The sequence below is a fragment of the Ranitomeya imitator genome, chromosome 8, assembly GCF_032444005.1.
Source record: "Ranitomeya imitator isolate aRanImi1 chromosome 8, aRanImi1.pri, whole genome shotgun sequence".
NCBI lineage: Eukaryota > Metazoa > Chordata > Amphibia > Anura > Dendrobatidae > Ranitomeya > Ranitomeya imitator.
Window position 1 is genome coordinate 185,990,918 of NC_091289.1, and position 20,622 is coordinate 186,011,539.

The window sequence follows — 20,622 nt, forward strand, 5'->3', positions numbered from 1 at the left end:
AGGAGCCACAGCTCCAGCCCTGCTTTCCTGGATGATCTCGCCCTGTGCAGAGAAATCACGTCAGCTACTGCGCTACGTAAAATAGCAAAAGGCAAAATATGAACTCACTTTGCAAAAACAGTTGACCCTAAGAACAGCACAGGTTGCTAAAAGTATAAACTAAAAATACTGTGAAGATGAAAAATAAAAATAAGAACATTATCTAAAATGAATAGAACTTATTTATTTAATAGATTTCATGTTTCTTTTATTATGGAAAGTATAGGTGACAAGACTATTGCCCTAGGTCAGGGGTCTCAAACACGTGGGCCGCATGTGGCCCCTGAGGCTGCTTCATGTGGCCCTTAGGCACTGTAGACCCTTGTCATCCCTGCCTGGCTCAGGGGATCTGCCAACAGCAGCACTTTATTTCATCTGAATGTGCATCCTTAGACACACATTCACTTGAAATGTATCTCCTGTGGTGGAGAGGTGGGGGAGCAGCAGCGGCGGAGCTGCGGGTCACAGAAGGCAGGTGCCGGCTGGGGCGGCTAACCCCTGTGCCCGTTGCTAAGGAGAAATTAATATTTCTGGGCAATCACATGCTACTAAATGGAAGGAATATTCACTGCTCTCCTCGCATATGGGAGTGGAGAGCAGTGAATATTCATTCCCTTAAGTAGCGAGCACACATGATTGCCCAGCAGCTGAAGGAAGCCGGCGCTGCACTTACTGTGCCCGCTATTAAAGAGAAATGAATATTCACTGCTCTCCACTCCCATAGGCGTGGAGAGTAGTGAATATTTCTCCTTAGAAAAGAACCTGTCAATATTAGGGCATGTTCACACTATACGCTTTTTACTGGCAGTCAAAAACTATTTTTCGTGAAAGCTCCTCGTCTCTGAAATTTTATAATCCTCAATCATCTTTTGTTTCAGACTTCTAATTTTATTCTGATCTCTTTTTCAATGTTTTTTTCCCCCAGTGTTTTTTTTTTTTTTGAGTACCTTATTACAGACAACAATAATGTTTTTTTGGGTTTTTGTTTTCAGGTGAAAATGCCTACAAAATGCTGGAAAACATGCCTGGGCATCTTTTAAAACATCAAAGTTTAACATTTTTGCACAGCTATATATTGCCCCCAAATTTTGGAACATTTCAAACAGTTTGATGAATTGAGGTACAATGCCATCCAGCTTTTCCAGACGCCTGAAATACTAATATAATCCTCAATTCCAAAGTACCTAAGAGAAAATTCCTGCATAAATAGTTGATTTTTCAAATCGGTAGTCTCAGAATGATGGGTTATAATTTCTGGGGAAAATTTAAAAAAAATAAAATAAAATAAAAAAATAGTTATTTGTCATGTCGCCAACCTTTCTTTAAACAGATATAACTAAAGACTAGTTGAAAATAGATTTCAATGGGATCGTTCCTCTTGGAGTGATCGACTCCTGCTCTTAGATCGGCTGTGCACAGCTGCAAACTAATCCTGCAGTGGCCACTAGAGGAGAAATGTGGTATTACATGTCAGGCATTCAAATGAATGGGTGTCCATGTAATGCAGTGTTCCCCAAGTCCGGTCCTCAAGAGCCACCAACAGGTCACGTTTTGAGGATTTCCTTAGTATTGCACAGGTGATTGAATGCTTGCTTGTCCAGGTGATGCAATTATCACCCGTGCAATACTAAGGAAATCCTCAAAACATGACCTGTTGGTGGCTCTTGAGGACCGGAGTTGGGGAACACTGATGTAATGTATGGTCACGTTAAAGGGGTTCTCCAGTGAAGATAAGTTATCACTTACTAATATTGTAGATTAGTTTGGATCTGACCGATGAGACCCCAGCAGAATGGGGCGCAAATGCTGCTCTATTCATTTGCTATGGGGCTTCTGAGTGCTGCGCTCATTATTTTTGGGCAGCCCCGGAGAGAATAAATGGAGCAGCCATTGGGTACGTGCAATGCTGGTTCATTCTCGTGGAGATAAAAGTGACCTGTTCAGCCGACCAGTACGGTCCCAGCAATCGGACCCTCACCAATCTATCAGATATCACCTATCCTTTTAGATATGGTAATAGTTTATCTTCATCTGATGACCCCGAAGTGTTGACTCCGGTCCCAGAAAACCACAGGGTGTTAAAGTCATAATATGGACATTAAATTAGGGCTGTATTAGGTTTATCACATTTAATTTGGATCACATTAAATATTAACTTTAGGCGAGACCTGTCCAGTATTGGCCGCCTGTCTATCAGCTAATGCATGCAGATTGTGAGTTTTGCATGTGTCGAGCAGATGGGCGAGTTTCAGAGAAAAAAAAAAAAAAAGTTGAAAAGAAAATAAAAAATTAAATCACCTGGAACCAGAAGCTCAATTCCAAAAATAGTGAGAATGAAATATAGCAGAGAGCGGCAGGGGAAGCTGGCAGCGCTCCGCACCAGAAGGTACCGGTTACAATACAAGATAAACATTTGGAGAAGCCTCAGCTGTGGAGGAGAATAACGAGGCGATATTTAACCCAATAAAGACTACCCCCAAGAAATTAATTTAAGAAAGGCCTGGCTCCTTCATGCCTCCCTGCCTATGTGTAATCTGGATGGGGTGACGGGCAGACACCTTCACTGCGGCCGGTTGGGAGAGTGGGAAGTTTTAGCAGAAGTTAATATAACTGGTTCTTAGGGTGTCGGGCAGGCGCCGCAGATGGCACCGTCTCTGGCAGACACTGAACAAGTAATCCTTTACATGTTCCTTGCCCGCTTACGCGGAAGGCATGCAGAGGCCGGCGCGAAGATTAGGACTTAGTCAATATTAAATTAAGGCATGACACGCTGGGAAGCAGATCATGGAGAGATGGACGATCTGGCAACATAGCAATAAAATTAATAAAAACGCAAAAGCAAAAAGCTACTTTAAAAAAAATAAGACAATGCAATATATCATAATAAATATATACAGTGCAAAATTAAGGAAGAAAATCTGAAAATGTTGGCAATTATTTGGAGACGAGAAGCATGACACCTTAGGGTGATGCAGAATACTAATACATACTATCTCTGTAAGTGAATTTTTAGTGCACATTTTGATGAAAGTGTATGAGCCCATCTGCCAGCTATAAAGCAACCTCTTATACAGGAGTCCCGATACTAAAGAGGAACTTCTCTTAAGTCTCACATGAACTGTAGAAGCCTGTCAGGAGCCTATTCTTCTCCAGCGTTCAGACATTTATATATGTCCATTCTGGAACATCCATTTTAAGAGGTTTGTAGCTCAGGTCTTTTAGGCAGTTGGATGCTTTTACTTAAAAATATTGACCCTATAATTGGGAAATAATTCTCAAAAGGTAGACAGGCTCCAGTCAGGGTTCCCCCATCATCTCAGGCCAGGGCTCCACCATCATCTCTGGCCAAGGCTCTCACAACATCTCTAGACAGGATTCCCCCATCATCTCCAGCCAATGCTCCCCCATCATCTCAAGGCAGGGTTCCCTCATCATCTCAGGCCAGGGCTCCACCATCATCTCTGGCCAAGGCTCTCACAACATCTCTAGACAGGATTCCCCCATCATCTCCAGCCAATGCTCCCCCATCATCTCAAGGCAGGGTTCCCCCATCATCTCAGGCCAGGGCTCCACCATCATCTCCAGCCAGAGTTTTCCCATCATCTCCTTCCAAAGTTCTCACAACATCTCTAGGCAGGACTTCCCCATCATCTCCAGCCAATGCTCCCCCATCATCTCAAGGCAGGGTTCCCCCATCATATCAGGCCAGGGCTCCGCCATCATCTCCAGCCAGAGTTTCCCCATCATCTCCTGCCAAGGTTCTCACAACATCTCTAGGCAGGACTTCCCCATCATCTCCAGCCAAGGCTCCCTTCATCATTTCCAGCCAGGGTTCCCCATAATGTCCAGCCAGGGTTCCCCATAATGTCCAGCCAAGGCTTTCACATAATCTCTAACCAGGACTCCACAATCTTCTCCAGCCAAGGCTTCTCCATCATCTTCAGTTAAGGCTCCCCCGTCTTCTCCAGCCAGGGCTTCCCATCATCTCATGTCAGGGCTCCCCCATCATCTCCAGCCAGAGTTAATCCATCATCTCCTGCCAGGGCTCTCACATAATCTCTAATTGGTACTCCCCAATCGTCTAATCCTCTCTAGCCAAGGCTTCACCATCATCTCCAGACAGGGCTCCTCAATTATATCTGGCTAGAGCTCCTCAATCATCTTATGCCAGAGTCCTTTAATCATATACAACCTAAGTTCTCCCATGATCTGTAGCCATGGCTCCCCCAATCATCTCCAGCCAAGTCTTCACCATCAACTCTAGCCAGGGCTGTATTATCATCTCCAGCCAAGTCTTCACCATCATCTTCAGCCAGGCCTCATCATCTCCAAACAGAGTTTTTCAATAATCTCCAGCAATAATTCATCTGTCATCTCCAATCGGGGCTCCCCGTCATCTCCAACTAAGGGTCCCCCATAATCTCCATTCAGAGTTCTCCCATCATCTCCAGCCTGGGTTCTTCCTTCCTTCATTTCCAGTCAGGGCTCCCTCATCATCTCCCGCCAAATTTTCCCCATCATCTCCTTCCCATAATCTAAAGCCAAGGCTCCCACCATTATCTCTAGTCAGGGCTTCCCCATTATCTCCAGCTAGGACTCCCCCATCATCTCCAGCCTATATACAGACACATGAGAAGTCTGGAGAAGAGCAGATACGCTATGAGATAATCTATTTATCATTGTTGACTATTGTGTTTAGGCGAAATAATAGACGACATATGTTTATCTGACAACTCCCCCGCCATCTGGGATGATAAGTCTCACCTCACAAGCAATGCTTGTATAACAACTCATATAAAAATACCACAATGTCTTGTAAATGTATAAAACATCTATACAGCAAAGCCGAGGTGACACACTGTAGTAGGCTATGCCAGCACATCTCAGCAATGACTCTACATGCATTTTGGTGCCAGTGACAGTACTCATTTTCTGAACCTTTTAAAGAAAAAGCCACTTTTGGCTTTCCCAATATTAATTAGATGCAAATTTCTTTTTTTTTTTCTAGCTTTTTTGTCTTCTCATATTTGTTAGTCTACATAACGTAACATGTTGTTTTGGCTCCCATCTACCAATGTATTTGTACCAGTTTTTGGTGCAACCTGCCAACAGCCATATTACTATGTGCTGCAAAAAAATTCACTTTTTTTCTGATGTGTCATTTATGCATAAATTGGTTAAGTCGGGCACAAATTTAGATTTCTGACTTCCAGACAGTTCCAAGTGCGCCAAAGTTACTAATATGAAGACCTTATTGTTTTTAGACTCCATTTTGGGGTACGTGTAACCTAGCGTTTAATTTATAGTAGACAAGCTTGTGCTCTTGGAGTGGTGGGCATGATCGCATAGTGAATCTTCGCCATTCGTGAATATTTCAGGTCAGAGATTCTCCTGTCCCGGGAGTTACTGTGGCAGTGGGATTGTTAATTAACGCTGCTCTACCATTAGTGAATTTGTGGGCACAACAGGGCAAGCTTCCATGAAGAGGGTACATGTGTTCCAGAACATTAAAGATGTGATTTTGATGACGGCTTCCACTGGAAAATACGTTATGGCAGTGTATAAAGTGGAGACCATCCGGACTCCTAGAAAAGTTGTCAAAACTCCCTGGCAGTGCAGAAGTCTTTGGAAACTCTCCTGAAAGCAAAATAGCTGGTGCATAACGCTAAAATGCTTCATCATCATCAGATGGAGCGCTAGGATACAAATGCACATTCAGGAGGTGGTAAATGGGGAGTGACGGGCGTGTAGCCTAATAATCGGAGTGTCAATGACAGGCGTGTGGCCTTAAAACCGGAGTGTCAATGACGGGCGCGTGGCCTTAAAATCTGAGTGTCAATGATGGGTGTGTGGCCTTAAAATCTGAGTGTCAATGACGGGCGTGTGGCCTTAAAATCAGAGTGTCAATGACGGGCGTGTGGCCATAAAATCTGAGTGTCAATGACTGGCGTGTGGCCTTAAAATCAGAGTGTCAATGACGGGCGTATGGCCTTAAAATCAGAGTGTCAATGACGGGCGTGTGGCCTTAAAATCAGAGTGTCAATGACGGGCACGTGGCCTTAAAATCGGAGTGTCAATGACGGGCACGTGGCCTTAAAATCGGAGTGTCAACGACGGGCGTGTGGCCTTAAAATCAGAGTCAATGACGGGCGCGTGGCCTTAAAATCTGAGTGTCAATGACTGGCGCGTGGCCTTAAAATCGGAGTGTCAATGACGGGCGCGTGGCCTTAAAATCGGAGTGTCAATGACGGGCATGTGGCCTTAAAATCGAGTGTCAATAAAAAAATATTTCAATGACCGTAGTGGTCACACAAGATCAGAACTGCTCCGCTCACACAATGGACTTTTGGACCCCCTCTTCTTGTGACCAGTTTGGATCCCAGAAGTTGGACCAGTAATGATTGTACAGTTATATCTTATCTTGTGACCAGGTTATGTAAACCACATGAGGCATATTTGACAATTTTTTTTTCCTTTTCCAGACAAACACACCTCCCCTTTTTGACAGAGGACACCCCATTTTTCAGGCCACGCCATGTTACTTTCCCCAGATTTGGGCTCAGCGTCATGAGGAAGAAAGTATTTGGGTGTTCCTTTGCAGGTTTTGACTTGTCAATTCTTACTGAAATGAAGGAGGTCTGTCCTCTTTCCGTGAGGGTCAAGAGATTTGGAAAGTAGGCAGACATAATCACGTAATGGCTGGTAGATATGTTCCCTGGCTTGTCTTGGCCAATGTAGCATACTACTACAGTGTTTCTGTGAAGGCAAAGAGATAAGTGGTCGTCAGACACATCTAGTGCCGCTTCTACTGGATTCCTTTGGTGGAATTCTAAGCGGTCCAGATACTTTTTTCCAACAAAGAACCTATTGTGTTCACCTGTCTAGTAAGGTATGATATGTATCAGTGGTGTGGGGATATGGGTCAAGACATATAGACCGATAGTTTACATTTTTCCAATATTAGGGTGTAAAAATTTTAATTTTGGGGAAATTTTCATCCAAATTTGCAAATAATATCTTACAACAGATACTATAAACCCGCCCGGAGAGTGGAATCCTGCGTATTCCCATGTATCATTTCAGCATATGGTTGAATTCCAACACATTTAACCCTTTACGAGATGCCCATACAACTTCTCACCTGAACGAGTCCTTCCCAGCCTCACGGCTGTTGTCGTGGACGTAGCGAACCTTCTGCGCCGCCACATCCAACTGGCTGAAACTGGAAATGGGCACGCCAGGAAAATTGATGTACTCAATCTGACCATGAACAGGTGGCACAGAAACGGCGTACAGCAGCTTCTCTGGTTTTCCCGTGCCATCTGTTGCCATAAGAACATCTGTCATCAAGGTCACCCTGTCACCCTCTGTTAAAGTTACAGGGCTGGTGAGTAAAACAATGTCACCTATGGAAGGAAACCGGGAAACGAGAGGATGAGAGGAAGCACAATAGGAGCAGAAATGATGAAAAATTAACAGGAACAAGACGCGGCATTGTGGACCATGGTGCAATATTATGTATCGTCGTTTGCCATGTGCATCCTTGCATTTATAATTGTTGTGTTACTTTTTCTATGATTGTAAATAATTGTGCATCATTGCATCTTATGGTGCAGAACATCGGCTGAAAATATCTGCAATTATGATTCTTGTCCGTCATAACTCATTTTTCATCAGTTCCGCTGACGGTCGTTTACTTCTGTCGAAATCGACCATTCTTATCAACGTCTACGAAAACAAGGAAAATCTCCGTGCTTTTTAAAAATAAATTAATTTTGTTCTCTTCTTTTGTTTTTTTTGTTGTTTTTTTTTGCCTTTTATACATTCAATTTGGTTTCTGCCTTTTAAGTGAATCTGAAGCCAGATTTCTCCTGTTGGCTCTGATGATTTCAGCCATTGTGGAGCTGTAGAAAAGGAACACAATGCGTTAAACGCTTTCGCTTCCAGCCTGGACGTCGTCGTTAAGCAGATACAGGCTTTATTATGTCGCGCAGCTTATTGGTTTTGGCAAAGGAATCCTAATTATATTAAAAGTGATGACGGACAAAGAACTTAGGGAGCAACAAGCTGTGCTTGGCTGTATTCTCTGCTGTAAAGCCTTTGAAACCAATTTGAATGCATGGTCACAAGCACACAAACTGTAGGGAGAGGAGCCCGGAGGAGCGCACCGCTGAGACCAGCCTATTAGCCCGGAACTCGGGCTCCTACCAGATCACAGGGGCCCGATCGAAAGACGTGTGGAGACGTGCATGACATATGGAGTCACGATGCACATCATAGGCTGGGTGCATCTGACAGCGCCTCGTTAGTATTGAAGGACGGTCTATGCTTTTACCAGTCCTTCACTATGCAACTCGGCACCTGAAATCAAATAAAAACTAGGTTTATTTCTAAATGGGATAATGCAAAAAAATATATATCTTTTTAAAGTATGATCCTGATCATACCGACCTCTACTATGGAAGGAAACTGATGTGGGTCAGAAGTACCAAGCGGACCCCAAACGATTTCTGTAATGTAAAATTACAAGGACTTGCCCTCCTCTTATCCAGATCCAGTTCTCTGCTTCGGTGCTCTGTGTTTTGGCTGCAGAAGTGACTACATTGGCAGAGCCATTGAGCTCAGTGATTGGCTGCAGCGGTGACTACATTGAAGGAGCCATTGTGCTCAGTGATTGGCTGCAGCGGTGACTACATTGGCAGAGCCATTGAGCTCAGTGATTGGCTGCAGCGGTGACTACATTGGCAGAGCCATTGAGCTCAGTGATTGGCTGCAGCGGTGACTACACTGGCAGAGCCATTGAGCTCAGTGATTAGCTGCAGCGTTGACTCCAATGGTAGCGCCACTGAGCTGAGTGATTGGCTGCAGTGGTGACTATATTGGTGGATAACTAAGAAATAAAGTTGCCCTGTGTAAGAGCATGCAAACGTGAAATATATGAAATTGGAATTTAACTACTGCTCTAAGAGGTTAAAATTAAGATCGGTAGAGCATAAATTGGCCAATCCATGTGTGCCCAGCAGCCATGACATTTCAGAAGAACTTGCAGTGGAATGTCGATGGTCCTTTAGCTCCTCCCCTTGGCCTCTAGCTCCTCCCCTCAGCCTCTAGCTCCTCCCCTCTCCATAGAAATTTAAAAGCACCAACTGTCATTTCCAAATTCAGTCATGGAAAAATCTGTCTTCACTGAATACATTTTTTTTTTAACCATTAATCGATAAAAAAGGAGGAGAAAAAAAAGCAAATAACTCTGCTAAAATATATTACAAAGCCGCTTATTTTCATGCAAACTAATATAAAATAAAAGGATGGTTACTCTTTATAGGTACTGACTACCTGATTGGGTCTAGGAGTTAAGAAGGGCAGACCATGCAGTGACTTTGAGGACAGTGAGAAGAGGAGGACCTGGTTCAGACCAGTCCGATGATCCCATCTATTGAGTGGTTTAGGGAACCCAAAAACGTGTGCCCTGAATGTGTCCTATCAGGAAGAGGATGGAGGATTGTGACTCCTGACCTGCAACTCCTGTATAAGGGGGAGAGAGTTGTTGCATGAACCAACGCCAGCGGGGAGACTCCAATTTAATGTGCTTTGGTCCCTCTCGTTGCCCGTAGACATTTGAGTCATATTTGGAGATCAATCATGGTGGATTATTTCCATCTCTTGTTTGTATCAGTAATTAATAGAGCTTTAGAAAAAAAGGCTCTTTCCAATCTCCATGATAGAAATTACACCTATGAGAACCACTACGGCGATCAGCGGATTTTGCAGGGAAAAGATCCAGTTGGCTAAACATTTCTCCTGCAGTGGCCACTACAGGACATGTGTAGTACTACAGGGACCATTCAGATAAACATGGAAGGATGAAGAAAGAGCTACTGCTTAAGGTCACGTTCACATGTTCAGTATTTGGTCAGTATTTTACATTAGTATTTGTAAGCCAAAACCAGAGGTGGGTGAAAAATGCAGAAGTGGTGACATGTTTCTATCAGGGCTGGCGTCAGCACCCTGCATACCCGGGCAATTGCCGGGGCCCTGGCGAGACAGGGCGGCCCATTCAGGGCCGGTGTTAGGGGCAGGCAGCTACCTAGGGCCCCTGCTCCCCCAGGGGCCCTCAGCTGGCGGCACATCACGCAGCCACTATGGGGCCTCTGTGAGGCAGGGGGGCCCGCCTGTCGCCAGCGCCAACTCCCCCGGCGCCACATTGAACTATACCGGCGTCTGCCAGTAAAGTTCAAAGCAAATGATGGAGGAGAGAGCGTCACCTGATGCTCCCTCTCCCATCATTCCCCACTCTGCCTCTGACACTGCCGCTGTGGGTGCGCGATGACGTCATCGCGCACTCGCTGTGTGTCAGGCAGTGCAGTGGCAGCCGCCGAGACCAGAGCAGGGAGCAGCGCGGGCAGGTTGAGAGGTGAGGAGTGTTTTTTTTTTTGTAACCATAAGGCTGCCGTCACACTATCAGTATTTGGTCAGTATTTTACATCAGTATTTGTAGCCAAACCAGGAGTGGGTGATAAATGCAGAAGTGGTGCATATGTTTCTATTATACTTTTCCACTATTAGTTTCACTCCTGGTTTTGGCTACAAATACTGATGTAAAATACTGACCAAATACTGATAGTGTGACGGCAGCCTAACAGTGAGTACTGGACTATGGGGCCATTCTTGGGGGGAGGGGGGCTGTGCTGTATACTACATGTCTGTGTTATATACTACATGGCTGTGTTATATACTACGTGGGCTGTGCTATATACTATATGGGCTGTTATATGCTATGTGGGCTGTGCTCTATACTACATGGCTGTTCTATATACTATGTGGGCCGTGTTATATACTATGTGGCTGTACTATATACTATATGGGCTGTTATATGCTGCGTGGGCTGTGCAATATACTACATGGCTGTTCTATACACTACGTGGGCCGTGTTATATACTATGTGGCTGTGCTATATACTATATGGGCTGTTATATGCTACGTGGGCTGTGCTATATACTACATGGCTGTTCTATATACTATGTGGGCCGTGTAATATATTACATGGGCTGTTACATGCTACGTGGGCTGTGCTATATACTACATGGCTGTTCTATATACTACGTGGGCCGTGTTATATTCTATGTGGGCTGTGCTATATAATATGTGGCTGTGCTATATACTATATGGGCTGTTATATACTACATGGCTGTGTTATATGCTACATGGCTGTGTTATATTCTATGTGGGCTGTGTTATATAATATGTGGCTGTGCTATATACTATATGGGCTGTTATATACTACATGGCTGTGTTATATGCTACGTGGCTGTGTTATATACTATGTGGGCTGTGTTATATACTACATGGCTGTGTTATATGCGATCATGAATCCTGGTATGTGTTAAAGGGGGGGCCCACTGAGATTCTTTCGCCCGGGGCCCTCAAAAACCTGGAGCCGGCCCTGGTTTCTATTATACTTTTCTGCTGAATGTTCCAACGCTGATTTTGGCTTCCAAATACTGATGTAAAATACTGACCAAATACAGATAGTGTGAACATGGCCTATTGTTGGTTCTCTGCCCTGCTTCATAGTGGGGTATCCTAATTGGGAGATTCCTCTCTATAACACCTCTATTCCATGACATTGTATGTAAAAAGGAATTGTAAAGAGGATACAGCCCCTTTAACATTGTTGAAAAAAAATAGACGATAAGCGCACGGCTCACGTCAATAAGTGCAAAAAAAAATTAGAGACATAAATCTACAGAACTAGCATGAGTAAATCCTCGCACAATGAGCAATCTAACCCCAATCATTAGTTGATTCTTATTATTTTTCTTTAGATGATTGAAAAAAAATAAATAAAAACAATTGTAGCAATTTTTAAACCTTAAATTGTTACAAAAATTATTCCTTTCAACCTAACTTTTTGTTTGCCTAAATCCTGACAATTTTTTTTTCATCTTTATCCCTTTATTAGAATTTGGGTGACCCTTTTTAATTTTGCTATTTTCTGCCCTGCGTAAAGCAGCACAGCGATTACCGTGAATTAATGGATTATCTGGAGCACCAGTTGGCAATCATTTAGCCAAAAAAAAATAACAAAAAAGGTAAAAAAAAAAAAACAAAAAAACAAACACAACAAAAAGTTACCGATGCAGCTGTTTACTAATAAATAAAGCCTCAGCTGTAAGAAAAATAAATGAGATGCGTTTAATTGCCGGGCAGAACAAGCACCTCTCTTTATCACAACGTTGTGGGGGGGGGGGGGTTTCTGTGATGTCAGGGAGCATGGCATCCTGACAAAGTGCTTATGAATCGCAGTTTGCAGATGGCGCTGATGATTCTTAGTAGTTTTAAGCGCAAGTTGCATTGGAAATGAATAGGGGGAGATTTTTGTTTTTTTGCCAGGCACCCCCTCCCCCCCCCCCCCATGGGAATTAGCAGCGTCTGATTCTCCAGTGCCAATCTCTCATTGGTAACATATTCTTTCTAGCTCCTTACATGGTTTTCCAAAAAATGTTATATTTCAACGTGAATATAAAATGTAAAGCGCTGCGGAATATGTTGGCGCTATATAAATAAAATTATTATTAATTATTATTACGTGCGCTCCGTTTTACATTTTTAGCTGATAAAATTTAATTTAAAAAAAAAAAAAAAACACATAAGATCTAAATTTTATTTCAATCAACTAAATCCTATTCGGATTTTAGTGACTACGAAAATCTAAATTTAATTTTCAAAGACCAATTAAAATAACAGTAATCTCCTAAAAATAAATAATTGTAATTTAATTAAAACGACTTCATTCAATAAATACATATACCGTAATAAATACATAATAAAGGACATCGTAGATCATAAACTAATTGATATTAAGAAAATATTCTTGTAAAAAAATACAGATACAGGTTTTTTTTTTTATATAGAATAAATAACAAAATAAATACATAATAAAGGACCTCATAGATCACAAACTACTTTATTTTAAGAAAATATACTATTCGGGCCAGGAAATAAATTACAGATTTGGGAAAATGAAATATTTTTTTTGAAATTATATGACATCTAAGAATGAATTAAAATATTTAATTTCATATGATTTTAAATAATTTCTACAATTTCAGAATTTTCTTAAATTTTACTGTATTTTTTTTTTATTTACAAATAATAGATATTTGCTGGTAAATAAAATCCTAATTTGATTTAGATTTTTTTTTTTTTTTTTTTTTAACTTCAATACCAGTTCCTAGACAAGGGGGTAATTGCCACACACGTGGGAAAAATTTTGGGCTATTATTCGAATAATTGGACTTGGTGACTGGTCTCCATGGAAATGACATCAGTACAGATGGCCCGTCGGAATGGTCATTGAAAACAGACACTCGATTGTCGGCCGTCTTGTAAACTTGACTCCTTGATTCAGCTATGTGGATAATGGACGCTCCGGTAATTTGCATGTCTGCGGAGCACAACTGTTTTTTGAAGGCTCCCGAGCTATTTGTTCCACTCAGCAGAGACATAGAATGGTCTTGTGTTCGTGGGATAATACAATATTATCGCCGTCTGACTCCGATATCGGCCCACATCGGCCCCCGGCCCATAAAACTTACCTTTCTCTATGTTTAAAATGGAGATGAAAAATGTTTTCGGGGCCGTGCTGTGCTCCCCATCAGTTACGGAATATCGGAAACCGTCATGTCCTTTGCAGCCGAGGATTACGGTGTGGAAATACCAGATATGGTTCACGTCTATATCTTCCTGCGTGAAATTCATACCGGCGTACAGAGTGACCCAGGAGGAGTCCACCTAGAGAAAAAGAACTCGATTAAGAAGGATGTCCGATCTCGGGCATTGAAGGATCCATTTTATTTGTGCCAAAATAAAAAAGAAAGGGTGTGTAAACTTTTGCAACCAACAATTCTAGAATGTAAAGGATTAAAATCCAGCTCCTCTTTCACTTTTGTATATACTCTTGGGTCTACGAGTCTTGTCTCCTGACATCTACAGTGCCTTGAAAAAGTATTCATACCCCGTGAACTTTTCCACCAATTATGAATGATACATCATTTCTTTTACACTTTCGCGAATACTTGCTACTTAGCGTTGGTATATCACGTAAAATACGTTTAAGCTTGTGGATATAATGTGGAAAATGTCATCGTATGTGTCCCTTTTGAAGCCCGAAGAGGGAGAGTATAAGGTTATGTGCACACGATGCGGATTTGGCTGCGGATCCGCAGCGGTTTCCCATGAGTTTACAGTACAATGTAAACCTGTGGGAAACGAAATCCGCAGTGCACATGCTGCGGAAAAAAACCGCGCGGAAACGCAGCGTTTTATTTTCCGCAGCATGCCAATTCTTTGTGCGGAATCCGCAGCGTTTTTACGCAGATGTAAAACCGCAGCGGAATTCGCAATAGAAACCGCGATAAATCCGCAGGAAAAAACGCAGCGGTTCTGCACTGCGGATTTATCAAATCCGCTGCGGAAAAATCCGCAGAGGAGCTTTCTACGTGTGCACATAGCCTTAAACGTTCTTTATTTCTTATCTTCCACAATATATGTTTTGCTCCAATAATACTAAGGCTATGAGCACACGTTGCGGATTAGACTATGGAATTTTCTTTGCAGATTCTGCATTTCTTGTCAGAAAACGCAGGTCAAAATCTGCGCTTTTTTTTTTTTTTGCGGATTTTGTGCGGTTTTTTTTTGGTAGATTTGCTGCAGATTGTGCGCGGATTTCATACGTTTTTTTTTTTTTACCCCTGTGGATTTCTATTATGGAAAGGGTGCAGAAACGCTGCAGATCCGCAAACAGAAGTGACATGGTCATTTTTTTTAGCCTTCTGCGTTTTCCGTGCAGATTTTTCGGCACCATTTGCACAGCATTTTTTTTTTCCCCATTGATTTACATTGTACTAATGTAAATCACTTGCGGATCTGCAGCGAATCTGCACGGGAAAAAAACACTGCGGATCCGCAGAAAATCCGCAACGTGTGCACATAGCCTAAAGGAAAAAAAACAGCAGTTTTGCAACTAGTTTTTCAAAATGTGCCACCGTTTTACGTTTACAGCTCCAAGGCAGAACTATGTGTCGCCTGATCACGTCATTACCGTATTTCCCACTGTATGCAGTCAGGAGAGGACGAACAAACTAGAGCATGACTGCAAGATCAGATGATAAGGAAATTAAAGGGTGTCTACACTTTTGTAAGATCTTTTTTTGTTGTTCCAAAGCATAGCGAGCAAAAACAGAAAAAGTACAAGTCATTGATTAAAAATCTCTAACAGTTTTGTGTATTCAGCTCCAATGCAGATCGATGCGCCTCCATGGTGGGTAAGTGATTGTCACTGCAGGAGCAGGTTACACACTAACCCAAGTTACTATGTTTAAGGAACATCATTTGGACATGCCACCTCTTTAAAGGGGTAATATGCTAATTAGGAAAAGTTTACAGTGTTTCAATATTCTTTCTGTATCGATTCTTGCTTTTAAGAACTCTGCTTGCTGTCCTTCAATACCTTATACCGTAGTTTATTTCCACATGATGGACAAAGGTGTAATGCTGAGGCGCTGGTACCACTGTCTGTTTTCTGTAGGCAGCGGGACACAGACTTCCCGAGCTTTTCTAATGATGGGGCAGAGTTCCTGACTCGTTCTGCCCGATCATACCGGAGTGATTTCTATCTTCTCCCTCCACTAATCTCTATGATCAGTGGACAAAGGAAACAAGAAGCTGAACAATCAGTATTCAGCCCCCTGTTACAGCAAGCAAGTGGGTATCCCCCCGATATACAGCAATAACCCTTTCACCGCCATCAAACAGGGATCTTGAAAAATTAACCATTTGATTGCCCTAGGCCAACAGGAACACTGGCCTTACACCCTTCATTGCCTCCGACCACCAGGGGTCCTAACATTAACAATAGTCATGAATAGAAGCTTGTTTCCTTCTATTGCATTACAGCAAGCAGAGATTGTGAAAACAAGAACCGATACAACATGGAAATAATTGTGAATGTCAGGACTAGAGTGATATTTAGTTACAGACGCTGAGGAGCCGCGGCTCTGAGCTCATTCCCGGGATTCCATCCTCTATGAGAAAAAGTGAAGATATGAAAGAACCTTGCATCTCAGATGTTCTCCCTTTATTCCCAAACCTATAAAAATGCAGAAATATCAACTGACATCTATAAAATGTGGACATCTGTCCGGGCCGTATGGCTAATACCCATATACAATACAGCACTGTGTAACGGCCGGGGTTCCCTGGATCCGTGCGTGGGAGCCGAGTATGGGAACTGAAATTACCAAATATTCCATGGGAATCACAGAGACACAAAACACAGACATATAGTCCACAGACATACAAAACACAGACATATAGTGTACAGAGACACAAAACACAGACATATAGTCTACAGAGACACAAAACACAGACATATAGTCTACAGAGACACAAAACACAGACATATAGTCCACAGAGACACAAAACACAGACATATAGTCCACAGAGACACAAAACACAGACATATAGTCTACAGAGACACAAAACACAGACATATAGTCTACAGAGACACAAAACACAGACATAGTCCACAGACACACAAAACACAGACATATAGTCCACAGAGACACAAAACACAGACATATAGTCTACAGAGACACAAAACACAGACATATAGTCCACAGAGACACAAAACACAGACATATAGTCCACAGAGACACAAAACACAGACATATAGTCCACAGAGACACAAAACACAGACATATAGTCTACAGAGACACAAAACACAGACATATAGTCCACAGAGACACAAAACACAGACATATAGTCCACAGAGACACAAAACACAGACATATAGTCTACAGAGACACAAAACACAGACATATAGTCTACAGAGACACAAAACACAGACATATAGTCCACAGAGACACAAAACACAGACATATAGTCCACAGAGACACAAAACACAGACATATAGTCTACAGAGCCACAAAACACAGACATATAGTCCACAGAGACACAAAACACAGACATATAGTCTACAGAGACACAAAACACAGACATATAGTCTACAGAGACACAAAACACAGACATATAGTCTACAGAGCCACAAAACACAGACATATAGTCCACAGAGACACAAAACACAGACATATAGTCTACAGAGACACAAAACACAGACATATAGTCCACAGAGACACAAAACACAGACATATAGTCCACAGAGACACAAAACACAGACATATAGTCCACAGAGACACAAAACACAGACATATAGTCTACAGAGTGTACAGACACACAAAACACAGACATATAGTCTACAGAGCCACAAAACACAGACATATAGTCTACAGAGCCACAAAACACAGACATATAGTCCACAGAGACACAAAACACAGACATATAGTCTACAGAGACACAAAACACAGACATATAGTCTACAGAGACACAAAACGCAGACATATAGTCTACAGAGACAAAACGCAGACATATAGTCTACAGAGACACAAAACACAGACATATAGTCTACAGAGACACAAAACACAGACATATAGTCTACAGAGCCACAAAACACAGACATATAGTCCACAGAGACACAAAACACAGACATATAGTCTACAGAGACACAAAACACAGACATATAGTCCACAGAGACACAAAACACAGACATATAGTCTACAGAGACACAAAACACAGACATATAGTCTACAGAGACACAAAACACAGACATATAGTCTACAGAGACACAAAACACAGACATATAGTCCACAGAGACACAAAACACAGACATATAGTCTACAGAGACACAAAACACAGACATATAGTCTTCAGAGACACAAAACACAGACATATAGTCTACAGAGACACAAAACACAGACATATAGTCTACAGAGCCACAAAACACAGACATATAGTCCACAGAGACACAAAACACAGACATATAGTCTACAGAGACACAAAACACAGACATATAGTCTACAGAGACACAAAACACAGACATATAGTCTACAGAGACACAAAACACAGACATATAGTCCACAGACACACAAAACACAGACATATAGTCTACAGAGACACAAAACACAGACATATAGTCCACAGTGTACAGAGACACAAAACACAGACATATAGTCCACAGAGACACAAAACACAGACATATAGTCTACAGAGACACAAAACACAGACATATAGTCCACAGAGTGTACAAAGACATAGAACACAGACATATAGTCCACAGAGACACAAAACACAGACATATAGTCTACAGAGACACAAAACACAGACATATAGTCTACAGAGACACAAAACACAGACATATAGTCCACAGAGACACAAAACACAGACATATAGTCTACAGAGCCACAAAACACAGACATATAGTCTACAGAGCCACAAAACACAGACATATAGTCTACAGAGCCACAAAACACAGACATATAGTCTACAGAGACACAAAACACAGACATATAGTCCACAGAGACACAAAACACAGACATATAGTCTACAGAGCCACAAAACACAGACATATAGTCCACAGAGACACAAAACACAGACATATAGTGTACAGAGACACAAAACACAGACATATAGTCTACAGAGACACAAAACACAGACATATAGTCTACAGAGACACAAAACACAGACATATAGTCTACAGAGACACAAAACACAGACATATAGTCTACAGAGCCACAAAACACAGACATATAGTCCACAGAGACACAAAACACAGACATATAGTCTACAGAGTGTACAGACACACAAAACACAGACATATAGTCTACAGAGACACAAAACACAGACATATAGTCCACAGTGTGCAGAGACACAAAACACAGACATATAGTCCACAGAGACACAAAACACAGACATATAGTCCACAGAGACACAAAACACAGACATATAGTCCACAGAGTGTACAAAGACATAGAACACAGACATATAGTCCACAGAGACACAAAACACAGACATATAGTCTACAGAGACACAAAACACAGACATATAGTCTACAGAGACACAAAACACAGACATATAGTCTACAAAGACACAAAACACAGACATATAGTCCACAGAGACACAAAACACAGACATATAGTCTACAGAGACACAAAACACAGACATATAGTCTACAGAGACACAAAACACAGACATATAGTCCACAGAGACACAAAACACAGACATATAGTCTACAGAGACACAAAACACAGACATATAGTCTACAGAGTCTACAGAGACACAAAACACAGACATATAGCCTTTCCAAGGCTTTCTAGGAAAGTTCCCACGATCTATGAACATCCAGCAGAGGGTGCCTCACCGCAAATGAAGCTAAATATAGCTCATTGATCTATATTTAGACTCATTCCCCGGGGTTTTGCAGCAAGGAGCAGCATTGCATTAGCAAAGCTCCTTGCTGCAAAATGTTTTAACCCCTTCAGAAGGATTTACATCGTTGGACGTTACAGATCTGCGGAGGGTAAGTATATTGTTGGTTTATTATGTTTTTTCTTTCACAGAACGAGGGTCTTCAGTGACTGGATTGGGCGTAGAATAAAATACTCCAACAACCATTGTTTTTATTTCATTAAAATAATTTTAAATAATGTGTTTGTGTTTTATTTAACGCTTTACTACAATTGGATTAATAATGGATAGGTGTCATAATTGACGCCTCTCCATTATTAATTAGGCTTAATGTCACCTTACAATAGCAAGGTGGCATTAACCCTTCATTACCCCATATCCCACCGCTACACGGGAATGGGAAGAGAGTGGCCAAGTGCCAGAATAGGCGCATCTTCCAGATGTGCCTTTTCTGGGGTGGCTGGGGGCAGATATTTTTAGCCAGGGGGGGGCCAATAACCATGGACCCTCTCCAGGCTATTAATATCTGCCCTCAGTCACTGGCTTTACTACTCTGGCGGAGAAAATTGCGCGGGAGCCCACGCCAATTTTTTCCGCAATTTAACCCTTTATTTTAAGAGCTAGAACGGCCAAATTTTGCAGATACACACTACTGACATTATTAGTGTGGAATCTGCAAAAAAAATGGAGAGAAGACATGGTTTACTGTATGTAAACCATGTCTCAAATCATGTCGGGTTTTAGGAAGGAGAAAGAAAAAGCCGGTAATTGAATTACCGGCTTTCAAGCTGTATAGCGCTGGAATAAATATTAATATATATACATATATGTGTCTCACTGACATATATATATATATATTTATATATATATATATACCTATTCTATGTGTACACATTTATTCTACCTATTCTACTGTAAGCTGTCAGTGGGATTTTACTGTACACCGCACTGAATTACCGGCTTTTCTCTCTAACAGCGCTGCGTATTTCTTGCAAGTCACACTGCTTGTCCGTGTGTAATCCGTATTTTTCACGCTTCCATAGACTTTCATTGGCGTATTTCTTGCGCAGTATGGTGACAAACGCAGCATGCTGCGATTTTGTACGGCCGTAGAAAGCCGTATAATACTGATCAGTAAAATACGGCAGATAGGAGCAGGGGCATAGAGAATAATTGTGCCGTATTTTTTGCGAGTTTTACGGACGTAGTTTCTGCGCTCTT

General features: G+C 41.9%; 1 protein-coding gene across 3 annotated transcripts in view; it reads right to left on the reverse strand.

Annotated features, from left to right (window-relative positions):
* LOC138648410 (FRAS1-related extracellular matrix protein 1-like) overlaps positions 1 to 20,622 on the reverse strand; it is a 153,301-nt gene that overhangs the window by 49,689 nt on the left and 82,990 nt on the right. For all 3 annotated transcript variants that reach the window (XR_011315101.1, XM_069738128.1, XM_069738129.1), the window contains exons 23-24: positions 13,638 to 13,833; positions 7,181 to 7,445 (exon numbers count right to left, since the gene is read on the reverse strand). Coding sequence is in view for 2 of the 3 variants with exons in the window: in XM_069738128.1 (XP_069594229.1) it covers positions 7,181 to 7,445; positions 13,638 to 13,833 (461 nt within the window). In the remaining variant the exon portion in view is untranslated. The remainder of the gene's footprint in view (positions 1 to 7,180; positions 7,446 to 13,637; positions 13,834 to 20,622) is intronic.